The sequence below is a fragment of the Ranitomeya imitator genome, chromosome 6 (assembly GCF_032444005.1).
Source record: "Ranitomeya imitator isolate aRanImi1 chromosome 6, aRanImi1.pri, whole genome shotgun sequence".
NCBI lineage: Eukaryota > Metazoa > Chordata > Amphibia > Anura > Dendrobatidae > Ranitomeya > Ranitomeya imitator.
Genome location: NC_091287.1, coordinates 567,334,350 through 567,361,352, shown reverse-complemented (window position 1 = coordinate 567,361,352; position 27,003 = coordinate 567,334,350). Strand labels below are relative to the sequence as shown.

At 36.5% G+C, this 27,003-nt stretch overlaps 2 protein-coding genes across 2 annotated transcripts in view; both read right to left on the bottom strand.

The window, feature by feature from the left end:
• The window catches only part of LOC138643509 (uncharacterized), a 1,192,186-nt gene that overhangs the window by 807,294 nt on the left and 357,889 nt on the right, over positions 1–27,003 (bottom strand). The window lies entirely within an intron of this gene.
• LOC138641559 (phospholipase A2 inhibitor PIP-like) overlaps positions 25,812–27,003 on the bottom strand; it is a 67,491-nt gene continuing 66,299 nt past the window's right edge. Inside the window, exon 6 of the mRNA XM_069729022.1 lies at positions 25,812–26,262. Coding sequence (XP_069585123.1) covers positions 26,099–26,262 — 164 coding nt within the window. The 3' untranslated portion in view covers positions 25,812–26,098. The remainder of the gene's footprint in view (positions 26,263–27,003) is intronic.

The window sequence follows — 27,003 nt, the reverse complement described above, 5'->3', positions numbered from 1 at the left end:
GCAGTTATATTCTTGTACATAGGGGCAGTATTATAGTAGGTATATTCTTGTACATAGGGGCAGTATTATAGTAGTTATATTCCTGTACATAGGGGCAGTGTTATAGTAGTTATATTCTTGTACATAGGAGCAGTATTATAGTAGTTATATCCTTGTACATAGGGGCAGTATTATAGTAGTTATATTCTTGTACATAGGGGCAGTATTATAGTAGATATATTCTTTTACATAGGGGCAGTATTATAGTAGTTATATTCTTGTACATAGGGGCAGTAGTATAGTAGTTATATTCTTGTAGATAGGGGGCAGTATTATAGTAGTTATATTGCTGTACATAGGGGCAGTATTATAGTAGTTATATTCTTGTATATAGGGAGCAGTATTATAGTAGTTATATCCTTGTACACAGGGGCAGTATTATAGTAGTTATATTCTTGTACATAGGGGCAGTATTATAGTAGTTATATTCTTGTACATAGGGGCAGTATTATAGTAGTTATATTCTTGTATATAGGGAGCAGTATTATAGTAGTTATATCCTTGTACATAGGGGCAGTATTATAGTAGTTATATTCTTGTACATAGGGGCAGTATTATAGTAGTTATATTCTTGTACATAGGAGCAGTATAATAGTAGTTATATTCCTGTACATAGCAGTAGTATTATAGTAGTTATATTCTTGTACGTAGGGGCAGTATTATAGTAGATATATTCTTGTACATAGGAGCACCATTAGTTATATTCTTGTACATAGGGGAAGTATTATAGTAGATATATTCTTGTACATAGGGGCAGTATTATAATAGTTATATTCTTGTACATAGGGACAGTATTATAGTAGTTATATCCTTGTACATAGGGGCAGTATTATAGTAGTTATATCCTTGTACATAGGGGCAGTATTATAGTAGTTATATTCTTGTACATAGGGGCAGTAATATAGTAGTTATATTCTTGTACATAGGGGCAGTATTATAGTAGTTATATTCTTGTATATAGGGAGCACTATTATAGTAGTTATATCCTTGTACATAGGGGCAGTATTATAGTAATTATGTTCTTGTACATAGGGGCAGTATTATAGTAGTTATATTCTTGTACATAGGAGCAGTATTATAGTACTTATATCCTTGTACATAGGGGCAGTATTATAGTAGTTATATTCTTGTACATAGGGGCAGTATTATAGTAGTTATATTCTTGTATATAGGGAGCAGTATTATAGTAGTTATATCCTTGTCCATAGGGGCAGTATTATAGTAGTTATATTCTTGTATATAGGGAGCAGTATTATAGTAGTTATATCCTTGTACATAGGGGCAGTATTATAGTAGTTATATTCTTGTACATAGGGGCAGTATTATAGTAGTTATATTCTTGTACATAGGAGCAGTATTATAATAGTTATATCCTTGTACATAGGGGCAGTATTATAGTAGTTATATTCTTGTACATAGGGGCAGTATTATAGTAGTTATATTCTTTTATATAGGGAGCAGTATTATAGTAGTTATATCCTTGTACATAGGGGCAATATTATAGTAGTTATATTCTTGTACATAGGGGCAGTATTATAGTAGTTATATTCTTGTACATTATTATTATTATTATTATTTATTTATATAGCACCATTGATTCCATGGTGCTGTACATGAGAAGGGGTTACAAACAAGTAACAAATATCACATACAGAAAACAAACTAACAATGACGGACTGATACAGAGAGGCGAGGACCCTGCCCTTGCGGGCTTACATTCTACAGGATTATGGGGAAAGAGACATAGGAGCAGTATTATAGTAGTTATATTCTTGTACATAGGAGCAGTATTATAGTAGTTATATCCTTGTATATAGGGGCAGTATTATAGTAGTTATATTCTTGTACATAGGGGCAGTATTATAGTAGTTATATTCTTGTACATAGGAGCAGTATTATAGTAGTTATATTCTTGTACATAGGAGCAGTATTATAGTAGTTATATCCTTGTACATAGGGGCAGTATTATAGTAGTTATATCCTTGTACATAGCGGCAGTATTATAGTAGTTATATTCTTGTACATAGGGGCAGTATTATAGTAGATATATTCTTGTACATAGGGGCAGTATTATAGTAGTTATATCCTTGTACATAGCGGCAGTATTAAAGTAGTTATATTCTTGTACATAGGGGCAGTATTATAGTAGATATATTCTTGTACATAGGGGCAGTATTATAGTAGTTATATTCTTGTACATAGGAGCAGTATTATAGTAGTTATATCCTTGTACATAGGGGCAGTATTATAGTAGTTATATTCTTGTACATAGGGGCAATATTATAGTAGTTATATTCTTGTATATAGGGAGCAGTATTATAGTAGTTATATCCTTGTACATAGGGGAAGTATTATAGTAGTTATATTCTTGTACATCGGGGCAGTATTATAGTAGTTATATTCTTGTACATAGGGGCAATATTATAGTAGTTATATTCTTGTATATATGGAGCAGTATTATAGTAGTTATATCCTTGTACATAGGGGAAGTATTATAGTAGTTATATTCTTGTACATAGGGGCAGTATTATATTAGTTATATTCTTGTACATAGGAGCAGTATTATAGTAGTTATATTCTTGTACATAGGGGAAGTATTATAGTAGTTATATTCTTGTACATAGGAGCAGTATTATAGTAGTTATATCCTTGTACACAGGGGCAGTATTATAGTAGTTATATTCTTGTACATAGGAGCAGTATAATAGTAGTTCTATTCCTGTACATAGGAGCAGTATTATAGTAGTTATATTCTTGTACGTAGGGGCAGTATTATAGTAGTTATATTCTTGTACGTAGGGGCAGTATTATAGTAGATATATTCTTGTACATAGGAGCAGCATTAGTTATATTCTTGTACATAGGGGCAGTATTATAGTAGATATATTCTTGTACATAGGGGCAGTATTATATTAGTTATATTCTTGTACATAGGAGCAGTATTATAGTAGTTATATTCTTGTACATAGGGGAAGTATTATAGTAGTTATATTGTTGTACATAGGGGCAGTATTATAGTAGATATATTCTTGTACATAGGAGCAGTATTATAGTAGTTATATTGTTGTACATAGGGGCAGTATTATAGTAGATATATTCTTGTACATAGGAGCAGTATTATAGTAGTTATATTCTTGTACATAGGGGCAGTATTATATTAGTTATATTCTTGTACATAGGAGCAGTATTATAGTAGTTATATTCTTGTACATAGGGGAAGTATTATAGTAGTTATATTCTTGTACATAGGAGCAGTATTATAGTAGTTATATCCTTGTACACAGGGGCAGTATTATAGTAGTTATATTCTTGTACATAGGAGCAGTATAATAGTAGTTCTATTCCTGTACATAGGAGCAGTATTATAGTAGTTATATTCTTGTACGTAGGGGCAGTATTATAGTAGTTATATTCTTGTACGTAGGGGCAGTATTATAGTAGATATATTCTTGTACATAGGAGCAGCATTATAGTAGTTATATTGTTGTACATAGGGGCAGTATTATAGTAGATATATTCTTGTACATAGGAGCAGTATTATAGCAGTTATATTCTTGTACATAGGGGCAGTATTATAGTAGTTATATTCTTGTACATAGGGGCAGTGTTATAGTAGTTATATTCTTGTACATAGGAGCAGTATTATAGTAGTTATATTGTTGTACATAGGGGCAGTATTATAGTAGATATATTCTTGTACATAGGAGCAGTATTATAGCAGTTATATTCTTGTACATAGGGGCAGTATTATAGTAGTTATATTCTTGTACATAGGGGCAGTGTTATAGTAGTTATATTCTTGTACATAGGAGCAGTATTATAGTAGTTATATTCTTGTACATAGGGGCAGTATTATAGTAGTTATATTCTTGTACATAGGGGCAGTGTTATAGTAGTTATATTCTTGTACATAGGAGCAGTATTATAGTAGTTATATTCTTGTACATAGGGGCAGTATTATAGTAGTTATATTCTTGTACATAGCAGCAGTATTATAGTAGTTATATTCTTGTACATAGGGGCAGTATTATAGTAGTTATATTCTTGTACATAGGGGCAGTGTTATAGTAGTTATATTCTTGTACATAGGAGCAGTATTATAGTAGTTATATTCTTGTACATAGGGGCAGTATTATAGTAGTTATATTCTTGTACATAGGGGCAGTATTATAGTAGTTATATTCTTGTACATAGGGGCAGTGTTATAGTAGTTATATTCTTGTACATAGGAGCAGTATTATAGTAGTTATATTCTTGTACATAGGGGCAGTATTATAGTAGTTATATTCTTGTACATAGCAGCAGTATTATAGTAGTTATATTCTTGTACATAGGGGCAGTATTATAGTAGTTATATTCTTGTACATAGGGGCAGTGTTATAGTAGTTATATTCTTGTACATAGGAGCAGTATTATAGTAGTTATATTCTTGTACATAGGGGCAGTATTATAGTAGTTATATTCTTGTACATAGGGGCAGTATTATAGTAGATATATTCTTGTACATAGGAGCAGTATTATAGTAGTTATATCCTTGTACATAGGGGCAGTATTATAGTAGTTATATTGCTGTACATAGGGGCAGTATTATAGTAGTTATATTATTGTATATAGGGAGCAGTATTATAGTAGTTATATCCTTGTACACAGGGGCAGTATAATAGTAGTTATATTCTTGTACATAGGGGCAGTATTATAGTAGTTATATTCTTGTACATAGGGGCAGTATTATAGTAGTTATATTCTTGTACATAGGAGCAGTATTATAGCAGTTATATTCTTGTACATAGGGGCAGTATTATAGTAGGTATATTCTTGTACATAGGGGCAGTATTATAGTAGTTATATTCTTGTACATAGGGGCAGTGTTATAGTAGTTATATTCTTGTACATAGGAGCAGTATTATAGTAGTTATATCCTTGTACACAGGGGCAGTATTATAATAGTTATATTCTTGTACATAGGAGCAGTATTATAGTAGTTATATTGTTGTACATAGGGGCAGTATTATAGTAGATATATTCTTGTACATAGGAGCAGTATTATAGCAGTTATATTCTTGTACATAGGGGCAGTATTATAGTAGGTATATTCTTGTACATAGGGGCAGTATTATAGTAGTTATATTCTTGTACATAGGGGCAGTGTTATAGTAGTTATATTCTTGTACATAGGAGCAGTATTATAGTAGTTATATCCTTGTACATAGGGGCAGTATTATAGTAGTTATATTCTTGTACATAGGGGCAGTATTATAGTAGATATATTCTTGTACATAGGGGCAGTATTATAGTAGTTAAATTCTTGTACATAAGGGCAGTAGTATAGTAGTTATATTCTTGTAGATAGGGGGCAGTATTATAGTAGATATATTCTTGTACATAGGGGCAGTATTATAGTAGTTATATCCTTGTACATAGGGGCAGTATTATAGTAGTTATATCCTTGTACATAGGGGCAGTATTATAGTAGTTATATTCTTGTACATAGGGGCAGTAATATAGTAGTTATATTCTTGTACATAGGAGCAGTATTATAGTAGTTATATTCTTGTATATAGGGAGCAGTATTATAGTAGTTATATCCTTGTACATAGGGGCAGTATTATAGTAATTATGTTCTTGTACATAGGGGCAGTATTATAGTAGTTATATTCTTGTACATAGGAGCAGTATTATAGTAGTTATATCCTTGTACATAGGGGCAGTATTATAGTAGTTATATTCTTGTATATAGGGAGCAGTATTATAGTAGTTATATCCTTCTCCATAGGGGCAGTATTATAGTAGTTATATTCTTGTATATAGGGAGCAGTATTATAGTAGTTATATCCTTGTACATAGGGGCAGTATTATAGTAGTTATATTCTTGTACATAGGGGCAGTATTATAGTAGTTATATTCTTGTACATAGGAGCAGTATTATAATAGTTATATCCTTGTACATAGGGGCAGTATTATAGTAGTTATATTCTTGTACATAGGGGCAGTATTATAGTAGTTATATTCTTGTATATAGGGAGCAGTATTATAGTAGTTATATCCTTGTACATAGGGGCAGTATTATAGTAGTTATATCCTTGTATATAGGGGCAGTATTATAGTAGTTATATTCTTTTATATAGGGAGCAGTATTATAGTAGTTATATCCTTGTACATAGGGGCAGTATTATAGTAGTTATATTCTTGTACATAGGGGCAGTATTATAGTAGTTATATTCTTGTACATTATTATTATTATTATTATTATTATTTATTTATATAGCACCATTGATTCCATGGTGCTGTACATGAGAAGGGGTTACAAACAAGTTACAAATATCACATACAGAAAACAAACTAACAATGACGGACTGATACAGAGGGGCGAGGACCCTGCCCTTGCGGGCTTACATTCTACAGGATTATGGGGAAAGAGACATAGGAGCAGTATTATAGTAGTTATATTCTTGTACATAGGAGCAGTATTATTGTAGATATATTCTTGTACATAGGAGCAGTATTATAGTAGTTATATTCTTGTACATAGGGGCAGTATTATAGTAGTTATATTCTTGTACATAGGAGCAGTATTATAGGAGATATATTCTTGTACATAGGAGCAGTATTATAGTAGTTATATTCCTGTACATAGGGGCAGTATTATAGTAGTTATATTCTTGTACATAGGAGCAGTATTATAGTAGTTATATTCCTGTACATAGGGGCAGTATTATAGTAGTTATATTCTTGTACATAGGGAGCAGTATTATAGTAGTTATATTCTTGTACATAGGAGCAGTATTATAGTAGTTATATTCTTGTACATAGGAGCAGTATAATAGCAGTTATATTCTTGTACATAGAAGCAGTATTATAGTAGTTATATTCTTGTACATAGGAGCAGTATTATAGTAGTTATATTCTTGTACATAGGGGCAGTATTATAGTAGTTATATTCTTGTACATAGGAGCAGTATTATAGTAGATATATTCTTGTACATAGGAGCAGTATTATAGTAGTTATATTCTTGTACATAGCAGCAGTATTATAGTAGTTATATTCTTGTACATAGCAGCAGTATTATAGTAGATATATTCTTGTACATAGGAGCAGTATAATAGTAGTTATGTTCTTGTACATAGGAGCAGTATAATAGCAGTTATGTTCTTGTACATAGGAGCAGTATTATAGTAGTTATATTCTTGTACATAGGAGCAGTATTATAGTAGTTATATTCTTGTACATAGGGGCAGTATTATAGTAGATATATTCTTGTACATAGCAGCAGTATTATAGTAGTTATATTCTTGTACATAGGAGCAGTATTATAGTAGTTATATTCTTGTACATAGGAGCAGTATTATAATAGTTATATTCTTGTACATAGGAGCAGTATTATAGTAGTTATATTCTTGTACATAGGAGCAGTATTATAGTAGTTATATTCCTGTACATAGGGGCAGTATTATAGTAGTTATATTCTTGTACATAGGGAGCAGTATTATAGTAGTTATATTCTTGTACATAGGAGCAGTATTATAGTAGTTATATTCTTGTACATAGGAGCAGTATAATAGCAGTTATATTCTTGTACATAGAAGCAGTATTATAGTAGTTATATTCTTGTACATAGGAGCAGTATTATAGTAGTTATATTCTTGTACATAGGGGCAGTATTATAGTAGTTATATTCTTGTACATAGGAGCAGTATTATAGTAGATATATTCTTGTACATAGGAGCAGTATTATAGTAGTTATATTGTTGTACATAGGAGCAGTATTATAGTAGTTATATTCTTGTACATAGGGGCAGTATTATAGTAGTTATATTCTTGTATATAGGAGCAGTATTATAGTAGTTATATTCTTGTACATAGCAGCAGTATTATAGTAGTTATATTCTTGTACATAGCAGCAGTATTATAGTAGATATATTCTTGTACATAGGAGCAGTATAATAGTAGTTATGTTCTTGTACATAGGAGCAGTATAATAGCAGTTATGTTCTTGTACATAGGAGCAGTATTATAGTAGTTATATTCTTGTACATAGGAGCAGTATTATAGTAGTTATATTCTTGTACATAAGGGCAGTATTATAGTAGATATATTCTTGTACATAGCAGCAGTATTATAGTAGTTATATTCTTGTACATAGGAGCAGTATTATAGTAGTTATATTCTTGTACATAGCAGCAGTATTATAGTAGATATATTCTTGTACATAGCAGCAGTATTATAGTAGTTATAGTCTTGTACATAGGGGCAGTATTATAGTAGTTATATTGTTGTACATAGGAGCAGTATTATAGTAGTTATATTCTTGTACATAGGGGCAGTATTATAGTAGTTATATTCTTGTATATAGGAGCAGTATTATAGTAGTTATATTCTTGTACATAGCAGCAGTATTATAGTAGTTATATTCTTGTACATAGCAGCAGTATTATAGTAGATATATTCTTGTACATAGGAGCAGTATAATAGTAGTTATGTTCTTGTACATAGGAGCAGTATAATAGCAGTTATGTTCTTGTACATAGGAGCAGTATTATAGTAGTTATATTCTTGTACATAGGAGCAGTATTATAGTAGTTATATTCTTGTACATAGGGGCAGTATTATAGTAGATATATTCTTGTACATAGCAGCAGTATTATAGTAGTTATATTCTTGTACATAGGAGCAGTATTATAGTAGATATATTCTTGTACATAGGAGCAGTATTATAGTAGATATATTCTTGTACATAGCAGCAGTATTATAGTAGTTATATTCTTGTACATAGGAGCAGTATTATAGTAGTTATATTCTTGTACATAGGAGCAGTATTATAATAGTTATATTCTTGTACATAGCAGCAGTATTATAGTAGTTATATTCTTGTACATAGGAGCAGTATTATAGTAGATATATTCTTGTACATAGGAGCAGTATTATAGTAGTTATATTCTTGTACATAGGGGCAGTATTATAGTAGTTATATTCTTGTACATAGGAGCAGTATTATAGTAGATATATTCTTGTACATAGGAGCAGTATTATAGTAGATATATTCTTGTACATAGCAGCAGTATTATAGTAGTTATATTCTTGTACATAGGAGCAGTATTATAGTAGTTATATTCTTGTACATAGGAGCAGTATAATAGCAGTTATATTCTTGTACATAGAAGCAGTATTATAGTAGTTATATTCTTGTACATAGGAGCAGTATTATAGTAGTTATATTCTTGTACATAGGAGCAGTATTATAGTAGTTATATTCTTGTACATAGGAGCAGTATTATAGTAGTTATATTCTTGTACATAGGAGCAGTATTATAGTAGTTATATTCTTGTACATAGAAGCAGTATTATAGTAGTTATATTCTTGTACATAGGAGCAGTATTATAGTAGTTATATTCTTGTACATAGGGGCAGTATTATAGTAGATATATTCTTGTACATAGGAGCAGTATTATAATAGTTATATTCTTGTACATAGGAGCAGTATTATAGTAGTTATATTCTTGTACATAGGAGCAGTATTATAATAGTTATATTCTTGTACATAGGGGCAGTATTATAGTAGATATATTCTTGTACATAGCAGCAGTATTATAGTAGTTATATTCTTGTACATAGGAGCAGTATTATAGTAGTTATATTCTTGTACATAGGAGCAGTATAATAGCAGTTATATTCTTGTACATAGAAGCAGTATTATAGTAGTTATATTCTTGTACATAGGAGCAGTATTATAGTAGTTATATTCTTGTACATAGGGGCAGTATTATAGTAGTTATATTCTTGTACATAGGAGAAGTATTATAGTAGATATATTCTTGTACATAGGAGCAGTATTATAGTAGTTATATTCTTGTACATAGCAGCAGTATTATAGTAGTTATATTCTTGTACATAGGGGCAGTATTATAGTAGATATATTCTTGTACATAGGAGCAGTATAATAGTAGTTATGTTCTTGTACATAGGAGCAGTATAATAGCAGTTACTTCTTATATTCTACTTCTAATTCTTTGAATCTTGAATCTTTGAATCTATATTCTTGTACATAGGAGCAGTATTATAGTAGTTATATTCTTGTACATAGGAGCAGTATTATAGTAGTTATATTCCTGTACATAGGGGCAGTATTATAGTAGTTATATTCTTGTACATAGGGTGCAGTATTATAGTAGTTATATTCTTGTACATAGGAGCAGTATTATAGTAGTTATATTCTTGTACATAGGGGCAGTATTATAGTAGTTATATTCTTGTACATAGGGAGCAGTATTATAGTAGATATATTCTTGTACATAGGGGCAGTATTATAGTAGTTATATTCTTGTACATAGGGGGCAGTATTATAGTAGTTATATTCTTGTACATAGGGGGCAGTATTATAGTAGTTATATTCTTGTACATAGGAGCAGTATTATAGTAGATATATTCTTGTACATAGGGGCAGTATTATAGTAGTTATATTCTTGTACATAGGGGCAGTATTATAGTAGTTATATTCTTGTACATAGGGGGCAGTATTATAGTAGTTATATTCTTGTACATAGGAGCAGTATTATAGTAGATATATTCTTGTACATAGGGGCAGTATTATAGTAGTTATATTCTTGTACATAGGGGCAGTATTATAGTAGTTATATTCTTGTACATAGGGGAAGTATTATAGTAGTTATATTCTTGTCCATAGGGAGCAGTATTATAGTAGTTATATTCTTGTCCATAGGGAGCAGTATTATAGTAGTTATATTCTTGTACATAGGGACAGTGTTATAGTAGTTATATTCTTGTACATAGGGGAAGTATTATAGTAGTTATATTCTTGTACATAGGGGAAGTATTATAGTAGTTATATTCTTGTACATAGTGTGAAGGAACAAATTATGAAAGATTCTCCATTTTGTGCTTTGACTCCATTTTGTTGTTGGTTAAAGATAAATTCTGTTATTTACTTAGGTAGAAGGTTACAGCTGCTATGAACTAACTGTCCTGTTTCTCACGAAGATAATATTTTGTTATTCAGCTAGTCTATGGTTCATAATAGGTATAAAGACCTTGAGTATTCTAACTCGAGTGAGCCAGATAAGAGACTCGTGGGGGTATCGCTATACAAGACTGAGGCATCTGTTAATATGTTTTTCTATGACAAAAAGACATGACCATATCTGTAGTTCCCATTTTTCCTGTATCCTCATGGGTTAAGTTTTTCCTGTATTCTTATAGGTTAAGAACTGTGAACGTGTTCTTATGCTGATTGGTTGAGGTATAATTTCTATGACTATGAAAAGTCAGACAATAAACGGGGCCCAGAGATCTGCTCGATCCCCCACACAGAGGCACGAGTCTCCGTCTGGTCATTTTCAGTTGCCGGCAACGCCCTGTAGATTAATCTGGAAATCACTAAGTCAACCGTGAAGGGTCACTTTAGATCCTCCCTCAACAGCTTGGCGCCCGAAAACATGGGGCCCCAACCAGGAACGCCTCTGCCCCCCGGAGGACAACCAGACAAAGGACCCTCGGAGCGGACACAGGCACTGGAAAATTGGGACTGATCATCCCCCACAACAACCACGGTAAGTTGGCAGTTATACTGTCCAGACTGACCGTTTGGTGTGGTTTTCCTGTGTTTGTTGCTGCAAAGAGGATCTGAGGTTTGTCCCCGATGGTGGGTGATTTTTGGGTGGAATCATATAGAGGTGTAGTTCCGTTGGGAGCCCAGTGCTCGAACCGTACCTCATAAGGGACGGACACCCCGGATTGACCAGTGATGTAATTCTCTTTATAGTCAAAATATCCTGAATTCCTGATCATTGTTAGAATCAGGCGCGGTGAGGTGATCGAAGATTGGGTAGGATACGTAACTCAGGAATATATAGAAGTATACAGTATATATATCCAGAGGTATTCGGAGGGAAGTCTAAGACGCCCTCCTCCTTTCACTGAGTACCGCGTTTTTGGGTTGTCCCAGTGGGGGACAGGTAAACCTAGTGGAATAGACTATATACGGCCGCTCTGGTACTATGCACGACAAAGTAAGGATATTTAGCTCTAAAGGAGAATCTTGTTTCCATGGAAGTAAGAGAAGACTTTGAATTTGTGTGTTGAATCTGATACTGTTAGCCCAAAGATGAGGAAAATATTCTCAATGATTGGTTTTTCTAAGGTGTTCTGGCATATGAATTGTGCGATGAAGGTTTTGTAGAAATTAATTAAGTCTGAGAACTGCTGCATTCTGTTTCTGTGTATAGATTTCCAAAATATCCGATGGGAGGGGTCAAATAGCTGCGCTATTGGTTTCTTTTGTGTTGAGGAATGCTGTGATGTTCTTATCTGTGTTTCTGGTATGGAGGGGGCACAATGCTGCGTCCTCTCTGAATTTTCTATCCTTGTGTAATACGTACTGGAAGATCTGTGCTTTATTTAAAGCAATAGTACAATATTGTATTGAATTAGAAAGAAATATCGTAAGTTCAAGTTGGAATTTGAAAGTGAAAGAATTGTGCCTATTTTAGAGGAAACTTGTAAGTAATTGAAAGATTGGTAAAAGATTCATCTGTTTCAAGTTGAATGGTTGATATATAGCTAATTAAGGATTAACAGAGAAAGTGAATTCGGATCTGTTTTTGTTACGTTGAAAAAAAAAAAAAAAAAAAAAAGGAAAGTTGTGTATTACTATGACAGAAAAACTGGATGTTTGTGGTGCAGGAAGGAACTGAGAAAGTGACTGAGATTAACCCCTTTACCCCCAAGGGTGGTTTGCACGTTAATGACCGGGCCAATTTTTACAATTCTGACCACTGTCCCTTTATGAGGTTATAACTCCGAAACGCTTCAACGGATCCTGGTGATTCTGACATTGTTTTCTCGTGACATATTGTACTTCATGATAGTGGTAAAATTTCTTTGATAGTACCTGCGTTTATTTGTGAAAAAAACGGAAATTTGGCGAAAATTTTGAAAATTTCGCAATTTTCAAACTTTGAATTTTTATGCAATTAAATCACAGAGATATGTCACACAAAATACTTAATAAGTAACATTTCCCACATGTCTCCTTTACATCAGCATAATTTTGGAACCAAATTTTTTTTTTGTTAGGGAGTTATAAGGGTTAAAAGTTGACCAGCAATTTCTCATTTTTACAACACCATTTTTTTTTAGGGACCACGTCTCATTTGAAGTCATTTTGAGGGGTCTATATGATAGAAAATGCCCAAGTATGACACCATTCTAAAAACTACACCCCTCAAGGTGCTCAAAACCACATTCAAGAAGTTTATTAACCCTTCAGGTGTTTAATAGGAATTTTTTGAATGTTTAAATAAAAATGAACATTTAACTTTTTTACACAAAAAATTTACTTCAGCTCCAATTTGTTTTATTTTACCAAGGGTAACAGGAGAAAATGGACCCCAAAAGTTGTTGTCCAAATTGTCCTGAGTACGCTGATACCCCATATGTGGCAGTAAACCACTTTTTGGGCACATGGGAGAGCTCGGAAGGGAAGGAGCGCCGTTTGACTTTTCAATGCAAAATTGACAGGAATTGAGATGGGACGCCATGTTGCGTTTGGAGAGCCACTGATGTGCCTAAACATTGAAACCCCCCACAAGTGACACCATTTTGGAAAGTAGACCCCCTAAGGAACTTATCTGGATGTGTGGTGAGCACTTTGACCCACCAAGGGCTTCACAGAAGTTTATAATGCAGAGCCATAAAAATAAAACAAAATTTTTTTCCCACAAAAATTATTTTTTAGCCCCCAGTTTTGTATTTTTCCTAGGGTAACAGGAGAAATTGGACCACAAAAGTTGTTGTCCAATTTGTCCTGAGTACGCTGATACCCCATATGTGAGGGGGAACCACCGTTTGGGCGCATGGGAGGGCTCGGAAGGGAAGGAGCACCATTTGGAATGCAGACTTAGATGGAATGGTCTGCAGGCGTCACATTGCGTTTGCAGAGCCCCTAATGTACCTAAACAGTAGAAACCCCCCACAAGTGACACCATTTTGGAAAGTAGACCCCCTAAGGATCTCATCTTGATGTGTTGTGAGAGCTTTGAACCCCCAAGTATTTCACTACAGTTTATAACGCAGAGCCGTGCAAATAAAAAATATTTTTTTTTCCACAAAAATTATATTTTAGCCCCCAGTTTTGTATTTTTCCAGGGTTAGCAGGAGAAATTGGACCATAAATGTTGTTGTCCAATTTGTCTTGAGTACGCTGATACCTGATATGTGGGGGGGAACCACCGTTTGGGCGCATGGGAGGGCTCGGAAGGGAAGGAGCATCATTTGGAATGCAGACTTAGATGGATTGGTCTGCAGGCGTCACATTGCGTTTGCAGAGCCCCTAATGTACCTAAACAGTAGAAACCCCCCACAAGTGACCCCATATTGGAAACTAGACCCCTCAATGAACTTATCTAGATGTGTTGTGAGAACTTTGAACCCCCAAGTGTTTCACTACAGTTTATAACGCAGAGCCGTGAAAATAAAAAATCTTTTTGTTTTCCCACAAAAATTATTTTTAGCCCCCAGTTTTGTATTTTCCCAAGGGTAACAGGAGAAATTGGTCTACAAAAGTTGTTGTCCAATTTGTCCTGAGTACGCTGATACCCCATATGTGAGGGTAAACCCCTGTTTGGGCACACGGGAGAGCTCGGAAGGGAAGGAGCACTGTTTTACTTTTTCAACGCAGAATTGGCTGGAATTGAGATCGGACGCCATGTCGTGTTTGGAGAGCCCCTGATGTGCCGAAACAGTGGAAACCCCCCAATTATAACTGAAACCCTAATCTAAACACACCCCTAACCCTAATTCCAACGGTAACCCTAACCACACCTCTAACCCTGACACACCCCTAACCCTAATCCCAACCCTATTCCCAACTGTAAATGTAATCTAAACCCTAACCCTAACTTTAGCCCCAACCCTAACTGTAGCCCCAACCCTAACCCTAGCCCTAACCCTAGCCCTAACCCTAACCCTAGCCCTAACCCTAGCCCTAACCCTAGCCCTAATCCTAACCCTAGCCCTAACCCTAGCCCTAAGCCTAGCCCTAACCCTAGCCCTAACCCTAACCCTAACCCTAGCCCTAACCCTAACCCTAGCCCTAACCCTAGCCCTAACCCTAGCCCTAATGGGAAAATGGAAATAAATACATTTTTTTTTATTTTTCCCTAACTAAGGGGGTGATGAAGGGGGGTTTGATTTACTTTTATAGCGAGTTTTTTAGCGGATTTTTATGATTGGCAACCGTCACACACTGAAAGACGCTTTTTATTGCAAAAAATATTTTTTGCAATACCACATTTTGAGAGCTATAATTTTTCCATATTTTGGTCCACAGAGTCATGTGAGGTCTTGTTTTTTGCGGGACGAGTTGACGTTTTTACTGAAAACATTTTCGGGCACGTGACATTTTTTGATCGCTTTTTATTCCGATTTTTGTGAGGAAGAATGACCAAAAACCAGCTATTCATGAATTTCTATTGGTGGAGGCGTTTATACCGTTCCGCGTTTGGTAAAATTGATAAATCAGTTTTATTCTTCGGGTCAGTACGATTACAGCGATACCTCATTTATATCATTTTTTTATGGTTTGGCGCTTTTATACGATAAAACCTATTTTACAGAAAAAATAATTATTTTTGCATCGCTTTATTCTCAGGACTATAACTTTTTTATTTTTTTGCTGATGATGCTGTATGGCGGCTCGTTTTTTTGCGGGACAATATGATGCTTTCAGCGGTACCATGGTTATTTATATCTGTCCTTTTGATCGCGTGTTATTCCACTTTTTGTTCGGCGGTATGATAATAAAGCGTTGTTTTTTGCCTCGTTTTTTTTTTTTTTTCCTTACGGTGTTTACTGAAGGAGTTAACTAGTGGGACAGTTTTATAGGTCGGGTCGTTACGGACGCGGCGATACTAAATATGTGTACTTTTGTTGGTTTTTTTTTGTTTAGATGAAGAAATGTATTTATGGGAATAATATTTTTTTTTTTTTCATTATTTTGGAATATTTTTTTTTATTTTTTTTTTACACATTTGGAAAATTTTTTTTTTACTTTTTTACTTTGTCCCAGGGGGGGACATCACAGATCAGTGATCTGACAGTTTGCACAGCACTCTGTCAGATCACTGATCTGACATGCAGCGCTGCAGCCTTCACAGTGCCTGCTCTGAGCAGGCTCTGTGAAGCCACCTCCCTCCCTGCAGGACCCGGATCCGCGGCCATCTTGGATCCGGAGGTGGAGGGAGCAGGGAGGGAGGTGAGACCCTCGCAGCAACGCGATCACATCGCGTTGCTGCGGGGGGCTCAGGGAAGCCCGCAGGGAGTCCCCTCCCTGCGCGGTGCTTCCCTGCACCGCCGGCACATCGCGATCATGTTTGATCGCGGTGTGCCAGGGGTTAATGTGCCGGGGGCGGTCCGTGACCGCTCCTGGCACATAGTGCCAGATGTCAGCTGCGATAAGCAGCTGACACCCGGCCGCGATCGGCCGCGCTCCCCCCGTGAGCGCGGCCGATCGGCTATGACGTACTATCCCGTCCAGGGTCAGATAAGCCCAGGGCACCTCGACGGGATAGTACGTCTAAGGTCACAGAGGGGTTAATGTGTTGGGAAAGCAAACAATAATAATCTGAAACAGGGGGGTCCCCTGTTAGGTAATATGGTCCCTCCCCAGGAAATTAAGCCTTTTCTCCCGACTGTAAGCCCTATGCCCCTCAACCCCAAAGCTCCAATATATCCTGGGTTGCCAAAACTATGATCCTGCCGGGTGGATTTGTGATGTATGCGGAGTTACTAATTCTCAGTGGAGAGACGTCTGTTACAATTGTGAAACAAGAAGACCCGGAGTTGTAGCCCCCACCTTTCCCTTGCTAAACGCTGACGGCACTTATTATCAGCCACCGCCAGCACCAGACTATAGACAAATAGCAGCAAATCGAGAGATTTATCCCACTCCCCGGAGAGATCTGTTACACTTACTCCAGGTGAAGGCTGGAGAGGGGTATTTTCCAATTATTGAGAGTGGCATAATGTATAATGTGAATGGGGAACCTATGAGAGTGATGTTGATTTCTGTAATGCTTTAAGGGTTTGGGCACAAGATAGACTAGCGGACCAAGCTACCCCCCTCACAGATGTCACACAGGACAAGGGGGAGACTGCCGAGAAGTTCTATGGGCGTCTTACGGTAGTATTTAAAGATTTGGGGTTTTCACTGTATAATAAAGCCCATTCACACCTTTTTGCAGTAGCTTTGATGTCCGGCCTTAAATCTGAATTGAAAGAGGCAGTAATGTCAGTTAGATCCGACATCGAGAATTCCACTCCGGACGATGCATTGAAAAAAATAGTACTAAGTTTTCAGAAGAACTTAACCCACTCTAAATCAGCAGCTGCAGCGATCTCTGCTCGCTCTCTAGCCCCCCCGCAGCAGCTTCAAGGACGCAGCTCGGTTCCTTACCAGTGGCCCAAGAAACAGACTCTAGCTCCAGCCCCCCCCTCCCTTACACAAATCCAGTCTTACGCTCCAATATCTATTTTAACCCTGTGTCTGGAAATCTCCCTCGCCATGTTAATTCTCAGACAAAGACAATATGATGGATGTATAAGTGCACCTGAGCAGACCTAGAGAGTTGGTGAGCCAAGATGATGGTCAAATGGTATTTATGTTATATAACCCCTATGCAGATGAACATAATAATATGTATATCTTACATGCCCTTCCCACGGTTATGATGGCCCTGATAGGCCCAGATCCACCCCCAATAATGCCTGTAAAACCAGTAAAAGTGTTTCTCAAACCTGGTGCCCCTTTTCCCAAAGTCCATCAGTACCCTTTGAAACATGATCAGGAGCGGGGCCTCAAGGGGCAAATACAAACGTTACTCGATAATGGTGCCCTGGTACCCTGTGTTTCCCCATGTAACACGCCCTTGTTTCCCGTTAAGAAAAAGACCCCACCCGGCCAACCCCCTGCCGGTATACAGACCTACGGGCAGTTAATGCAGCTACTGTTCTAGAAACTCCGGTGGTGCCTAATCCATATACTCTTGTCCCAGATATCTCAGGATGCTGCTTGGTTCACAGTCATCGACCTCGCCAATGCCTTCTTCAGCATTCCATTACACCCAGATTGCCAGTTTCTGTTTGCATTCACTTATCAGGGACGACAATTGATGTGGACAGTTATGTCACAAGGGGCCCAAAACAGTCCGAATCAGTTTGCAAAAAAATATGGGCGAGTGTCTCTTACCCTGGCAGTTAGAATATCCCTATGTCACGTTGCTTCAGTATGTGGGTAATCTTTTCTTGTGTGCACGAACAGAGCAGGAAGCCATTGTTGCCATTGTTAGCCTCCTCAAGTATCTGGCAGATCTGAACTGTCGGGTTTCGGCCTCGAAACTTCGGTTCTGCCTTGGTCAAGTGATATTTTTGGGTCACTGTCTCCTTCAGGGTGCCAGACACCTCACAGAAGAAAGAAAAATAGCCGTCAGCTCCCTTCCTTTCCCAAAAGATGAGACTGAACTCCAGCGTTTTCTTGGACTATGTACTTATTGTGTCAGTAAATACCGGACGCATCCCGCATAATGCTACCTCTCTACAAGGCCCTGAAAGACGGTTCAAGATATGATGATGATTTTGGCAGACTCCACACCGGATACGCTGTTACTATGGAAGACACTGTAGTGCACGCAGCTGCACTCCCTCCCTCCCTGTCAGCACAAGAAGCAGAACTTCAGGCTCTGTCTACTGCATGTGTTCTGGCCAAAGACAGGCGGGCTAATATATACACGGACTCACAGTATGCATTTGGTATTGCTCATGATTTCGGAGCCCTATGGGCCAATCGAGGATTTGTTACTACCGCCGGGACTCAGTGAAGAATGCTGAAGCTGTTAAAACCCTCATGGACTCAATCAAATTATCTACCCAGGTGGCCATTATCAAAGTTAAGGAGCGTCGGTCCTAGGAACAGTCCACAGACTGTTGGTAACGCCTCTGCAGATATGCAAGCAAAAGCTGCTGCTTTCCTACCCGTTGAACCGCCCATACCAACTATGGTGACCACACGCTCTCAGCGTAAACAGTTACAAGAAACACTGACTCTACAGGAACCTGATGATCTACGCCAGACTGAAATTTTCTGCCGGAACCCGCGAGACCGCTTAATGACGATGCAGAGAATGTCTCCAAAGGAAGAAGTGAAGCAGTGGAAAGCTGATGGAGCACGTATGGACAATGGTCTCTGGAAAAAGGACCAACTTGTGTGTTTCCCTAAGCGGATGTACCCTGCTATTGCCGTGTGGGCACATGGGCCCACACATCGAGGAAAAAAAAAAACAGGCCCTTGCCCTGGTACAAAAATTCTACTGGACTCCAGGTATTTCTACAGTCCTGACAGCACTCAACCGTGCATGTAATATCTGTCAGACCTGCAATCCCGGTCAACTTCAACGTGTACCCCCGAAGCACCTTGCTAAGCCCGACTATCCTTTCCAAAGGCTCCAGGTGGACCACATCACGTTGTCTAAGTCTGAAAGGTATGAATATTGTCTGGTGGTTGTCGACATGTTCTCCAATTGGCCGGAAGCATTCCCCGTTACCAACATGACTGCAAGAAGATCACAGCAAAGAAACTGGTGATGGAAGTTATATGCAGATATGGTGTTCCAGAAGTTGTTGAAAGTGACCAAGGCCCGGCCTTTTCTTCTCATGTGTCAGGAGGTTCTGACAATGCTTGGATCCACTGTAGCCCTCCATACCCCGTACCATCCACAATCCAGTGGGAAAGTTAAGAGGCTGAACGGCACACTGAGGGGACAATTGACCAAAATGATGCAGGAGACTACGGCTCCATGGCCAGGGCTCTTACACGTTCGTACTACCCCTATTGCAAAATATGGCCTGTCCCCATATGAGATATTGTTTGGTGCTAGGTTCTCAGTTGTAAATTTTCAGTCTCAGTAGTTATCAGAAGAAACTGTCCGTGCTGTTCAATATGTTATTCAGCTTAGTAAAAATGTTGCTAACACCCATGTTTTAGTTTCTTCTTCCCTTCCAGATTCAGCAGAAACCGAAAACTTGTCACAATTTGAAGTCTGGTGGTTTTATGGTCGTGAAAAAGCTATGTCAGAAAACACGGACTAGAACCCTTGTATGACGGTCCCTACCAAGTTCTCCTCATTACTCCTATGTCAGTAAAGCTGGAAGGAAGGCCGATGTGGATCCACGTATCGCACTGCAAGCTGGTCAAACAGACTAGTAGCAAATAAGGGGGACAATGTTTTGGTTTTTTGTATTTCTATATAATAATATTGGTAACCGTATGGGACAGCCTAAATTCTCCAATATCCTTGAATAATAAGTTTGTACAATATCATGAAAGATTAATAATACAGATGGGTATAGCCAATAAAATTGTCAGTTCTATTTCTATTTACCCTATGATTACACAAATGTGGGATAAATTGCTTAGGGCCACAGATTATCCAGATGATCAAATTTGGGATATATTGGATATACTTAATACTACTGTTGCTGTCCAAAACCAACTTATCATAGTCACTAATCAATATACTGTAGTACTGGATTACTTAACAGGAGCACAGGGTGGTATGTGTCAGATTATTGGACCCGCATGCTGTTATTATATAGATATAGAACCCAATAGTACAATAAAGTTAAAGTTAGAGGACATTCAAAGACTTAGAGATCAATCAATGACCGTAATAAGGACAGTTAGTGGGCAGACACCTTCTCTTTTCTTAATCCAGCCAATTGGTTTGAGGGACTTGCGGCTGGATAGCTGGAATCTTGCAAAGTTTGTTACACATCGCTGCCTATATCCTTGTCATGTATGTAACACTAAAACTTGTTCTTTGGTATATTTCTGTATGTATTAGGAAATTCTGCACTAAGACAACTAATGATGAAACCAAAAGTGTTGCCACCCCTGCTCTTCTCTACACCGATTTCACAAAGTTATCTGATGAAGATGTTGAAGCCAAGCACATGGCTATCTTCAAAAGATCCCAACTACAGTTATAAATAATTGTTATTCATAAACTCTAGTATACAGGGGGGACGGGTACGCCGCAACAGCCATGGCTGGTAACATGGCACCAGTCATGTGAAGACCAGTACCCCTCGAGCTTATAGCTTGGGATAGTACCTCTGATGCTGGACATTAATTAACAAAATTTAACTAGGGGGGAATGTGAAGGAACAAATTATGAAAGATTCTCCATTTTGTGCTTTGACTCCATTTTGTTTTTGGTTAAAGATAAATTCTGTTATTTACTTAGGTAGAAGGTTACAGCTGCTATGAACTAACTGTCCTGTTTCTCACGAAGATAATATTTTGTTATTCAGCTAGTCTATGGTTCATAATAGGTATAAAGACCTTGAGTATTCTAACTCGAGTGAGCCAGATAAGAGACTCGTGGGGGTATCGCTATACAAGACTGAGGCATCTGTTAATATGTTTTTCTATGCCAAAAAGAGACGACCATATCTGTAGTTCCCATTTTTCCTGTATCCTCATGGGTTAAGTTTTTCCTGTATTCTTATAGGTTAAGAACTGTGAACGTGTTCTTATGCTGATTGGTTGAGGTATAATTTCTATGACTATGAAAAGTCAGACAATAAACGGGGCCCAGAGATCTGCTCGATCCCCCATACAGAGGCACGAGTCTCCGTCTGGTCATTTTCAATTGCCGGCAATGCCCTGTAGATTAATCTGGAAATCACTGAGTCAACCGTGAAGAATCACTTTAAATCCTCCCTCAACAATAGGAGCAGTATTATAGTAGTTATATTCTTGTACATAGGAGCAGTATTATAGTAGTTATATTCTTGTACATAGGAGCAGTATTATAGTAGTAATATTCTTGTACATAGGAGCAGTATTATAGTAGTTATATTCCTGTACATAGGAGCAGTATTATAGTAGTAATATTCTTGTACATAGGAGCAGTATTATAGTAGTTATATTCTTGTACATAGGGGGCAGTATTATAGTAGTTATATTCTTGTACATAGGAGCAGTATTATAGTAGTTATATTCTTGTACATAGGAGCAGTATTATAGTAGATATATTCTTGTACATAGGAGCAGTATTATAGTAGTTATATTCTTGTACATAGGAGCAGTATTATAGTAGTTATATTCTTGTACATAGGGGCAGTATTATAGTAGTTATATTCTTGTACATAGGAGCAGTATTATAGTAGATATATTCTTGTACATAGGAGCAGTATTATAGTAGTTATATTCTTGTACATAGGGGGCAGTATTATAGTAGTTATATTCTTGTACATAGGGGCAGTATTATAGTAGTTATATTCTTGTACATAGGAGCAGTATTATAGTAGATATATTCTTGTACATAGGAGCAGTATTATAGTAGTTATATTCTTGTACATAGGAGCAGTATTATAGTAGTTATATTCTTGTACATAGGGGGCAGTATTATAGTAGTTATATTCTTGTACATAGGAGCAGTATTATAGTAGTTATATTCTTGTACATAGGGGGCAGTATTATAGTAGTTATATTCTTGTACATAGGAGCAGTATTATAGTAGTTATATTCTTGTACATAGGAGCAGTATTATAGTAGATATATTCTTGTACATAGGAGCAGTATTATAGTAGTTATATTCTTGTACATAGGAGCAGTATTATAGTAGTTATATTCTTGTACATAGGGGCAGTATTATAGTAGTTATATTCTTGTACATAGGAGCAGTATTATAGTAGATATATTCTTGTACATAGGAGCAGTATTATAGTAGTTATATTCTTGTACATAGGGGGCAGTATTATAGTAGTTATATTCTTGTACATAGGGGCAGTATTATAGTAGTTATATTCTTGTACATAGGAGCAGTATTATAGTAGATATATTCTTGTACATAGGAGCAGTATTATAGTAGTTATATTCTTGTACATAGGAGCAGTATTATAGTAGTTATATTCTTGTACATAGGGGGCAGTATTATAGTAGTTATATTCTTGTACATAGGGGGCAGTATTATAGTAGTTATATTCTTGTACATAGGAGCAGTATTATAGTAGTTATATTCTTGTACATAGGGGGCAGTATTATAGTAGTTATATTCTTGTACATAGGGGGCAGTATTATACTAGTTATATTCTTGTACATAGGAGCAGTATTATAGTAGTTATATTCTTGTATATAGGGGCAGTATTATAGTAGTTATATTCTTGTACATAGGAGCAGTATTATAGTAGTTATATTCTTGTACATAGGAGCAGTATTATAGTAGTTATATTCTTGTACATAGGGGGCAGTATTATAGTAGTTATATTCTTGTACATAGGGGGCAGTATTATAGTAGTTATATTCTTGTACATAGGAGCAGTATTATAGTAGTTATATTCTTGTACATAGGAGCAGTATTATAGTAGATATATTCTTGTACATAGGAGCAGTATTATAGTAGTTATATTCTTGTACATAGGAGCAGTATTATAGTAGTTATATTCTTGTACATAGGGGCAGTATTATAGTAGTTATATTCTTGTACATAGGAGCAGTATTATAGTAGATATATTCTTGTACATAGGAGCAGTATTATAGTAGTTATATTCTTGTACATAGGGGGCAGTATTATAGTAGTTATATTCTTGTACATAGGGGCAGTATTATAGTAGTTATATTCTTGTACATAGGAGCAGTATTATAGTAGATATATTCTTGTACATAGGAGCAGTATTATAGTAGTTATATTCTTGTACATAGGAGCAGTATTATAGTAGTTATATTCTTGTACATAGGGGGCAGTATTATAGTAGTTATATTCTTGTACATAGGGGGTAGTATTATAGTAGTTATATTCTTGTACATAGGAGCAGTATTATAGTAGTTATATTCTTGTACATAGGGGGCAGTATTATATATAGTAGTTATATTCTTGTACATAGGGGGCAGTATTATACTAGTTATATTCTTGTACATAGGAGCAGTATTATAGTAGTTATATTCTTGTATATAGGGGCAGTATTATAGTAGTTATATTCTTGTACATAGGAGCAGTATTATAGTAGTTATATTCTTGTACATAGGAGCAGTATTATAGTAGTTATATTCTTGTACATAGGGGGCAGTATTATAGTAGTTATATTCTTGTACATAGGAGCAGTATTATAGTAGTTATATTCTTGTACATAGGGGCAGTATTATAGTAGTTATATTCTTGTACATAGGGGGCAGTATTATACTAGTTATATTCTTGTACATAGGAGCAGTATTATAGTAGTTATATTCTTGTATATAGGAGCAGTATTATAGTAGTTACATTCTTGTACATAGGGGCAGTATTATAGTAGTTATATTCTTGTACATAGGGGCAGTGTTCTAGCAGTTTTACTCTTGTACATAGGAGCAGTATTATAGTAGTTATATTCTTGCACATAGGGGCAGTATTATAGTAGTTATATTCTTGTACATAGGGGCAGTATTATAGTAGTTATATTCTTGTACATAGGGGCAGTATTATAGTAGTTATATTCTTGTACATAGGGGCAGTATTATAGTAGTTATATTCTTGTACATAGGGGCAGTATTATAGTAGTTATATTCTTGTACATAGGGGCAGTATTATAGTAGTTATACTCTTGTACATAGGAGCAGTATTATAGTAGTTATATTCTTGTACATAGGGGCAGTATTATAGTAGTTATATTCTTGTACATAGGGGCAGTATTATAGTAGTTATATTCTTGTACATAGGGGCAGTATTATAGTAGTTATATTCTTGTACATAGGGGCAGTATTATAGTAGTTATATTCTTGTACATAGGGGCAGTATTATAGTAGTTATATTCTTGTACATAGGGGCAGTATTATAGTAGTTATATTCTTGTACATAGGAGCAGTATTATAGTAGTTATATTCTTGTACATAGGGGCAGTATTATAGTTGTTATATTCTTGTACATAGGGGCAGTGTTATAGCAGTTTTACTCTTGTACATAGGAGCAGTATTATAGTAGTTATATTCTTGTACATAGGGCAGTATTATAGTAGTTATATTCTTGTACATAGGGGCAGTTTTATAGTAGTTATATTCTTGTACATAGGGGAAGTATTATAGTAGTTATATTCTTGTACATAGGGGCAGTATTATAGTAGTTATATTCTTGTACATAGGGGCAGTATTATAGTAGTTATATTCTTGTACATAGGGGCAGTATTATAGTAGTTATATTCTTGTACATAGGGGCAGTATTATAGTAGTTATATTCTTGTACATAGGGGGCAGTATTATAGTAGTTATATTCTTGTACATAGGGGCAGTATTATAGTAGTTATATTCTTGTACATAGGAGCAGTATTATAGTAGTTATATTCTTGTACATAGGAGCAGTATTATAGCAGTTATATTCTTGTATATAGGAGCAGTATTATAGTAGTTATATTCTTGTACATAGGGGCAGTATTATAGTAGTTATATTCTTGTACATAGGGGAAGTATTATAGTAGTTATATTCTTGTACATAGGGGCAGTATTATAGTAGATATATTCTTGTACATAGGAGCAGTATTATAGCAGTTATATTCTTGTATATAGGAGCAGTATTATAGTAGTTATATTCTTGTACATAGGGGCAGTATTATAGTAGTTATATTCTTGTACATAGGGGCAGTATTATAGCAGTTTTACTCTTGTACATAGGGGCAGTATTATAGTATTTTCTATTGGTCCGCACATCTTTATCTATAACCACAGGCACACAGGGCTTTCAGCATTTGGCTCTTTATTGTTTTATTCTGCAGGTGAGGATTACTCTGGAGAAGGTGTCAGTATTTCACTTTCTTCAGCCATAACTGACGAACTATTGGAGAAGAGGAACTGTAATTATTCCGGCGTCCGTCCGTGTTGAGGTCTCAGTGTTCGGTCTGATGTCGGTGTCTGCGGTCGCACTGAGCTCATTGTGTGAGACATTTCTATCACTTCATATTAATATCATTTTACAGACATTATAGATTATTTCTATGAGTTAATACATGATGTAAGAGGTCATTAATTATATGAATGTAATAAGTATGGCAGCTGTCAGGAGAAGGACGGAGTGATGGGCATTTTCTGCCCCACTGATAATCCCCCCAGTACACAGGGTGGTCTTCTTATCCTCCTCTAGTTCCAGGTTGCAGGCCGTATTTGTGGCACATCCTGATATGGCGAGGGTCGCTGCGGGGGTGATACAAGGAAGAAAAGATTCAGAGGCTCCAGATGGAAAATCCTGTCAGGTCCAACAGTAATAGTGTCACATGACAATGCTAAACAATGCGTCATAAACAGACTCCCCCATAACAGTGCATCATCCACAAAACCTCCATAACAGCATCATCCACAGACTCCCCCATAACAGAGCATCGTCCACAAAACTCCCATAACAGAGCATCATCCACAGACTCCCCCATAACAGAGCATCATCCACAAAACTCCCATAGCAATGCATCATCTACAGACTCCCCCATAACAGAGCATCATCCACAAAACTCCCATAGCAGTGCATCATCTACAGACTCCCCCATAACAGAGCATCATCCACAAAACTCCCCCATAACAGTGCATCATCTACAAAACTCCCATAACAGTGCATCATCTACAGACTCCCCCATAACAGAGCATTGTCCACAGACTCCCCCATAACAGAGCATCATCCACAGATCCCCATAACAGTGCATCATCCACAAAACCCCCATAACAGAGCATCATCCACAGACTCCCCCATAACAGAGCATCATCCACAAAACTCCCATAACAGTTCATCATCCACAGACTCCCCCATAACAGAGCATCGTCCACAAAACTCCCATAACAGAGCATCATCCACACACTCCCCCATAACAGAGCATCATCCACAAAACTCCCATAACAGAGCATCGTCCACAGACTCCACCATGACAGAGCATCGTCCACAAAACT